The sequence below is a fragment of the Salarias fasciatus genome, chromosome 1, assembly GCF_902148845.1.
Source record: "Salarias fasciatus chromosome 1, fSalaFa1.1, whole genome shotgun sequence".
Classification (NCBI taxonomy): Eukaryota; Metazoa; Chordata; class Actinopteri; order Blenniiformes; family Blenniidae; genus Salarias; species Salarias fasciatus.
The window spans coordinates 13,661,791-13,669,715 of NC_043745.1; the positions used below are offsets into that span (position 1 = coordinate 13,661,791).

Consider the following 7,925-nt stretch of genomic DNA (forward strand, 5'->3'; position numbering starts at 1 on the left):
CAAAAATCCCCATTGAGAAACACACTCACATTCTGACTTTGTGTGTGATTCTGATCATTCTGTAGCTTTTAGCTGATCCAGTTCATAACCAGCAAGGAGCAACTTTCCTGAGTTCAGATTTCCACCTTGTTTACCAGACTGTTTTCTTGTCTTTTTTTTTTTTTTTTTTTTTTGTCTTGTTTCAGGATCAAGCCTGTTCGCAGACTTCATGACCTAATGTGACTACAGCTTGCTTCTTGATTTCTTATCTTACCTCCTGTTATGTTTATCCAGTTTGTAGTTTTTCTGCAATGACAAAACTCAAACAGTGTTGTATCTGAATAGATGTTTGCAATCCTCATATAGACAACAACAGACATGAGTCAGTCATCAACAACCGAGGTGTGTTTGAAGCAGGCCATTCAAAATGATCCTGAGGAACTCTTTGCTTCCAGACACAACATTATTATGTCGTTTTAAGCAAGAATTGATGCTGTTTTATTTTGAAAAGGCGATGAATCTTTGTCTAATTGCGTTTTGTTTTAAAAAGTGAAGACAGAAGTGTACATTGGGCTAATCCTTTGGCTAAATTTACTACCAACCTAATATGCAGCTTGGGGGACAATTCTCATATAAGATCTGAAAAATGTGCACAGGCAAAAATGTATTGAGTCAGCCACTGATTGTTGAAGTTCTCCCCACTTAAAATGATGACAGAGGTCTGTACATTTCGTCATAGGTACACTTAGGCTGTGAGAGACAGAATGTGAAAGAAGAATCCAGGACATTTCATTGTAGGAGTTTGTAGGAAAAACTGCTGGAGAAGAAAATCTGATGAGAGCTGTACTGTAACAGCAACTGGAGCAGCAGACGACTGGATCATATAATGAGCTCAGGGAATTATTTTAGTGGTGACATGTGGTGAGGAGAAAACAAAAAAAACAGCAGGAAATTCTTAAGTGTGTTTATTCATATAAACCAGCAGCATGGCACCTGATACCGTGTTCACGTGTGTACTATGTTTTACCACTTTTGCTGTCTCAGTTTTGTGTTACTGATGTTTTGTACATACATAATTGTCATGATGCGTGGGACATCATTAAACCTCAACATCTGTGTAGTATTCATGGTATATTTCCCATGGTGCGTTGATGTCATTTGTTTCATTTGTGCAAGCTTCGTCAACACATTAACATCTGACTGCAGATGAGTCCAATTATGGCAACATGTACTTACTTTGACATATGTAAAATCTTATGCTCCAGTTTAAAGATGTAACATGACCTAAAGTCTGTCTGTTTCTGTTACCTGTCATGATAGGAACAGATACACACTGCAAATCCACCAGACTTTTGTGTATCTGGATACACACTTTACTCCAGTAAAAGGCAATAAAGGCAATAAGTAGATCAATATTGGTCAATACAGCACACTAAATTAAGCTCACGAAAACTGACTGTCATTTATAGTGTGTGCATTTCAGGATCAGAACATTAACATTTACAAGTCATGGCCTAAAAATTTTCTCTGTCATAATTCTTAACTTGCTCAGACTTTAAAGTGAAAGGTCAACAGCATAAGTGAACATGAGGCTACTTCAGCTGCTCTGTTTCACTCATGATTAACACCATGATCTGTGTCTTGGTAAACAGACGAAAGAAAACATGACAAACAAACTGACTTTAATTTCTTTGGTGTTGGGAATCAGAGTTAGCATCATTATAACACACATGTACAGTATAAATCTGTAAAATATGGCAAGAAAACGATGAACATTTTCCCTGGAAAACATTGTAAATGCTTGGAAACTGCAGTCATACTACATTACATGGAAATCTTTATCATTGTATGAAAAAAAAAAAAACTTGAAATAATTTTAATTCATATCGTTGATTTTCTTGCAAAATTTTAACACTAATTTGAATCAGCGTTCAATTGAAAATCGTCAAATATATCATCTCAAGATGAACTGAAGTGATTTAAGTGACCCGACATGATGTATATTCATGATTCTCAATCACGTTTTGCTTTACGCTTACACACAGCAGCACATAAACACCTCAACAAGAAGAAAACAGTGAACAGCAGGAGGATGAGAGCTCCAACCAGGAACAGAGCGACATCTACAGAGTGGTAGGAGTACCAGGGCATCCTGTTGCCCTGAGCTTTCAGGTGAGCTGCACCTTTGTGTCTCATGACAAACTCCATCCAGAAGAGGGCGTTATCCATCGGTGTCACTGGCTTATCCCTGTGCAGCCTGGAGAGTCTTTGCATGTGGTTCCTGTAGGAGGGCTCAGTCAGGACCTCCTGAATGGCCTTCAGGAAGTTGTCGTCTTTGTCCATTGTAGCTACTGAAAGAATCTTAGCTCCTCCTCTGTCTGCCAGACGGAGAATGTTGTCATATTGGTCAAAAAACAGAGGAATGCCCACAACCGGCACTCCGTGATACAATGCTTCTTGGATTCCATTTGTTCCTCCATGAGCAACAAACAGTTTGATCTTCGGGTGTCCCAAAAGGTCATTCTGTGGCATCCAGTCCACCAGTAAAGTGTTGTTACCCAGAGTGTCTGGTTTCTCTCCTTTATACCTCCAGATGACTTTCTGTGGCAGTTTGGCAAAAGTTGCAGCAATCTCATTTGCTAAATCAGCAGGAAGTTCACTCACAAAAGTTCCCAGAGACATGATGATGAATCCATGATCTCCAGAACTCTGCACAAAGTCCTCCAAATGTTGAGGCAGAGGTTTGGCAGGTTTACACTGAAACCCCCCCATGTAGATGACGTTAGGCATGGTGGGGCGGGGATATTCAAACACAAAGTCCGTTCTCATCAGCCAAATGTCCGCATCAATCATTAACTGATGGTAGTCACAGTCAGGCCCAAGATATTTCTCACACACCTTCTGATATATGTCTCTGCTCGCTATGTTATTTTGTATCTGACTGAATATGTGCAGCATCATGTTTTTAACTCTCTGCCGAAAGCTCATCTTGTCAGTGTTACCAGATCCTGTTATAGGGATATAGGATATAGGTGAAGGGGCAATACCAAAATGAGCCTCTCCAGCTATTAACCAGCGGACATTATAAACTAATGGAAGGTTGAAATATTTGGCCACAATGGCTCCACCACCCCAGCAGGGATCAGTGAGAAGAAGATCAAATTTGCTGTCTTTGATTCGTGTTACTAACTCTGTGTTGTCCAGCAATGCTGATGCAAACTCACCCACAATTTCATGAGCTTCACGAAATACACCAAGCATGCCAAAAGTCGTGTAGAGGAAATGAGTCAAAGGAATAGCTCCGCGTTCAAATGCAAGTGTCTCTGACACAACTGGTGCAACGAACGACTCATCTATACTTCTCTCCACTTGAACAGTAATAGTATTGTAGTGGGGGGCCTTTTCCTTGATGTACCAGCTTTTGTTGGAGCGCATAACGGTCACACTGTGACCTCTGGAGTGCAAAGCTTGAAGCACAATATCCATGTTGACCCAGTGACTGCCTTCTGCAGGAAGTACCAGGATGTTTCCACCCTGACAGACTCTGGGAGTGAGAATGAGCAGCAGCAGAGCACTGCAGCAACAGACCAGCCTCATCTGAAATGAAAACATGTCATAATCAATGGACTGGAGAGAGAGAGAGAGAGAGAGAGAGAGAGAGACAGAGAGAGAGAGAGAGAGAGAGAGAGAGAGAGAGAGAGAGAGAGAGAGAGAGAGAGAGAGAAAACATCATTCCACTGAGATCTGCACAAATTCTGCCGTGTCCAGTCAATTGATTTGTTTGAACAATTATGAGGTTTCATTGTGTTCATTTTGACGTTGTTCCCTTTCAGAGATAATATGTTGGAATTTCTTTTACTGAGACACCTGTGATGGTTCGGGTCCAATGCAGATGTTGACGAGGGATTACCCACAGTGCATCGTTCATTACATGCTTACCAAAAAATCCTCAACTTAATAAAGACTGGTTGCTCCTGAGACGCCCATGTATACTAGTCTAAGGTGTCCACATCAATGCAAATAGTAAAAAAGTAAAACTAAAATAAAAGCTCTGCATCATTCATTTCCAAAAAGTACTGCACAAGTGAAGAAAAAAAAAGTATGACACCACATCATTTTCTGCATCTTAAAGGGGTGGTGCACTATTTTGACTGTTACACACTGCTGCAAAGATGATATGTGGTGAATCCCTCTAATGGACCCAACTTCAGGGGCATAAGCCTAACCTCAGAAGTACGAGGTACAAATTTTTCAGAGGTCTGTTGAGGGATTTATGACCATCTCGCATTCAATCACATTTCCTGAGTGACAACAGAATCAATCATCACCAAGAGCCACAGTACAGCACCAGCAAACTGAAAATACTTCTTTAAATTATATACTAACAAAATCTAACACTGATGCAGGAAATCTCAGGTTAAGTATCCAGATCATTCAGTGCAAAATGAAATAAAATTATTGAGCACAAAAAATTCAATGGAACTGACAAAATCACAAAATAGTATAGTCCCATGATTGGTTTTGGAGACTTCAAGTGGAGTGTCACCTCGGGCTGGGTATCGATTTGAATTTCCGAAAACGATTCGATTCGATTCATGATTTTCGATTCGATTCAATTCTTTGACTTTTTTTTTTTTTTCAGTTAAAGCTCGTGTCCGGAGTTTTGAAAGAAAGAGAGGTTTTTTTTAATCCAACATCTTGAGGTTCTGCCCTCCCTCTGCTTTCGTGACCTACCAAGCCACGCCCCTTTAATTTTGTACGCGCATTACCTGTGGGTTCAAAATGAAATTCAAAGTATATCCAGACATCTTAGCACGCGCACGCACACACAACAAGCGTGCGTGCACACACGCACGCACACACACTGCTCGCAATCATGTCGATAGGAAAAAAAAACTTTCGGCGCTTATTTCCTCATTATGACATCGTATTTTCAACGTGAAAGTAACGTTGTTAACAGTACATATTTGCCAAAACACACACACGTACACTCACGCGTGCATACACACACAGACACACACACACACCATTTTAGCATTTTAGCCGCCAGCTGCTGCAAGTCTTGGCGGGTGGGGGCACGGGGAACAGGAAGAGAGGAGGAGGAGGCGGAGGACAGGAGAGAGCGGGCCGACGCTGTGGGTTCGGCAGACCCGATATTCTCCGCAACTCAATGCAGATTGGTTGAAACTGCACCACTGCACTGCTGCATCGTGTTGTCAACATGAGTACTGCACGTCCACATTTCTAACGGCGCTCACCGATGTCTGCAGCTTTTTGCGTAGTTTAATGAGACGGAGCGTACCAGCGTATGTTGATGTCAAATTAAGTACCTGCTACGCAAAATGCGTACAGGTTGGCAGGTCCGGTGCTTTCAGCGTTTCCGCCATGATGTTTTGTACCACTATGGACAAGTCGCGCGAGATCTCGTGTCACGCGAAAAGTCACATGACACTGTGGGGGAAAAAGACACATCAAATAGATCGATTCAAGGGTTTTATGAATCGATATAGGGCTATTAAAAGGAGAATCGATTCAAAATCGATTAATCGATTTTTTAAACCCAGCCCTAGTGTCACCCTAGCAGCAGATGGCGTACAAGTGCGTGACCTGTGGCACATCTGGCTGACAGCACAGTTAGAGAATACAGAATGTTGTGCATCTTGTTTGGCAACCACAGGAACTTTCTTGGTTCTGGAACCAGGAAGTGTGACAGTCCAGACAGTCTGAAGTTGTTCCATCTTGAGCAACTCCATTTAAAAGAAAAAACTTTGACAGGCATTATTGATGGATATGACAGATTGTTTAAAGGAGCACAGCACAGTTTTAAATATTAAATTATCAATTATTCACACCCACACACGTTTTCAGCTTTGCCTGATGGGCAGCAAGAGCAATTTCTGCAAGATCGCAGTTGCTCCTATTTTCCTGTGCAGGGCACTGAAGGCAAAGCAATATGAGTGATTTGGGTACGAATCGCTCTGAGCTTGACGTAATGCACGCTCCCGCTGGCCTGATATTCTTAAGTTTCGTTTTGTCCGCCATTACTCCGCCAGATGCTTAGCAGCAAAAAATTGAGCAGTACTGAAGATGGAGCTTCCATAAAGTAAGAAAAGACTGGCTTCTGGCACTGCCACAACTCCAGCACAGACCCCACCAGGCAAAAGAAACTTAAATTTTACTCGAGCGCTACTAAAAGAGCGAGGAAGGAGTTCCCCTCTTCTGTGCACGTACAGTACTGCAGTTACGCCCAAGGCCTGCAGGGGTCGGTGTTTCGCATAAAACGAGCAAACTGCATAATGCACCTTTAAAGGGAATTTTTCTCAAATGTCAGGTGAAAAATGTGAATGAATTGAATCATTTAATAATTTTCAGTAGTAAATTTCTTACTTATTGCACCTTTAATTTAATGGCATGAACACAAGAAAGTGACACAACACTTAACACAACACCATTTTAGTCAGATGTGACAGCAAAGATGTGCAAAATTATTCAGAAGAAAGGACAATGGCACGACCTGCTGCCTTTTTATAGATATTTTGCTACCATTTTCTGCACTCAACAGCATTACTCCACTTACACGGTTTGTTTGGGGAAAAAAAATAGAAACGCTTGTTGTTATTGTTGTCTTGTGCTGGCTCTGGCTGGTTTGCTGTACAGTTTCAGCAACATGCATCCCGTCAGTGATCCACACCTGCAGGCATTAAGCAGAGTGCGCTCATGGTGCGTTTAAAGGCGGGTCAGAAAAACTCCTTACTACATGGTAATAAGGGGAAAAACATAGCTGTAACAGCTGAAAAAAGTCCGTTAAGCCCTTTCCCGACGTGTTGTTCCTGCAGAGTGTCTTTGCTGCTCCTAAAGTGTGTCCTCATACGACCCTGACTGCACAGAAGTTCGTACTTCATTGTTCACTTCGTCCTTCAGGTGAACAGTATGTCTACTTTTGGGTTTTTCTACTGAAAGTTTCTGTTCTATACCTTAAAGTAACCTATTTAAAAAATGCCAGTTATCTCTTTTACGTTTTTACAGTACCTTTAACCTGAACAGAAAATCGCCAGCATCAGCCCGCACTTCAACTCACCATCGTCTGCTCTCTGTGTCCTCACCAAGACAGCGACTTGAAGTTACTGACTCTTAAGTCCAGGAAGAGTCACTTTCCTCTGTCCTCTTTCACTCGGTGAAGAGGAGACAGCCGGATCAGTCCGTGTGCAAAGTTTATTGCAAGATTATGATTGACAGATTTATCCCTGGTCAATTGTAAAAGTACCCTGGTCAAATTCAACTTTCTCAGGTTGTTTTAAAATCTAGGAGAGCTCCACCCATCATCACTGACATGGGTTGTAGCTGTAATTACTGTTTGATCCCAATCATTGTGATCATATTTAACAATCAAAATAGGTTAAACAAGGCACACTTCCTGCTCAAACAGCGAAGCTCCGCTTCTGAATGCAGAATCTGTGTTGCCAGGTCGGGATGAGGGTTGCCAGATCTGTCAAGAAAAACAAGCAACAAGGAAAAAAAAAAACAAGTCCAAAACGAAATTAAATTGTAAATAATAATCATAATAATAACACACTTTTTTGAATTATTAATTCGATTCCTTTTTAAGTCACACACCACAAAACATCCCATCTTTAACCATGAAAACACTGAACAATTATTGGACAATATTAAACAGATAGTCTTGCAAGAATATACTAAATAAATCAACCTCTAATTATTGCTCTCCATCATTTGTTTTAATGTGCTCATATTCATTCTCCTTTTAGTTCCAAGGCTTAAAACTAATATTCTTTGTGTTTTAAGGTCAGGTCAGATCTCTCAGCTCAAAAGACATTATGAAGTAAAATACAGAAACTGTTCACCAACCAGTCAGGAAGAAACAGAGTCACATTCCTCTGTGCTCTTTTACCCAGTGGTGATCAGACAACCGGATCAATCTGCGTGCC

At 41.2% G+C, this 7,925-nt stretch overlaps 1 protein-coding gene and 1 long non-coding RNA gene across 3 annotated transcripts in view; one reads left to right on the forward strand and one right to left on the reverse strand.

Annotated features, from left to right (window-relative positions):
- Positions 1-3,016, forward strand: part of LOC115393943 (uncharacterized) — a 22,671-nt gene extending 19,655 nt beyond the window's left edge. The window contains exon 3 of the long non-coding RNA XR_003931983.1: positions 2,976-3,016. This is a non-coding gene — a long non-coding RNA (uncharacterized LOC115393943). The remainder of the gene's footprint in view (positions 1-2,975) is intronic.
- Positions 1-7,407, reverse strand: part of LOC115393598 (UDP-glucuronosyltransferase 2C1-like) — a 17,647-nt gene extending 10,240 nt beyond the window's left edge. The window contains exons 1-3 of one of the 2 annotated variants that reach the window (XM_030098711.1): positions 7,058-7,407; positions 6,557-6,670; positions 1,968-3,576 (exon numbers count right to left, since the gene is read on the reverse strand). In XM_030098711.1, the coding sequence (XP_029954571.1) occupies positions 1,993-3,576; positions 6,557-6,670; positions 7,058-7,060 (1,701 nt within the window). In that variant the 5' untranslated portion in view covers positions 7,061-7,407 and the 3' untranslated portion in view covers positions 1,968-1,992. The remainder of the gene's footprint in view (positions 1-1,967; positions 3,577-6,556; positions 6,671-7,057) is intronic. The other variant, XM_030098785.1, reaches the window with a different exon arrangement.
- Between the last annotated feature and the right edge of the window lie 518 nt (positions 7,408-7,925).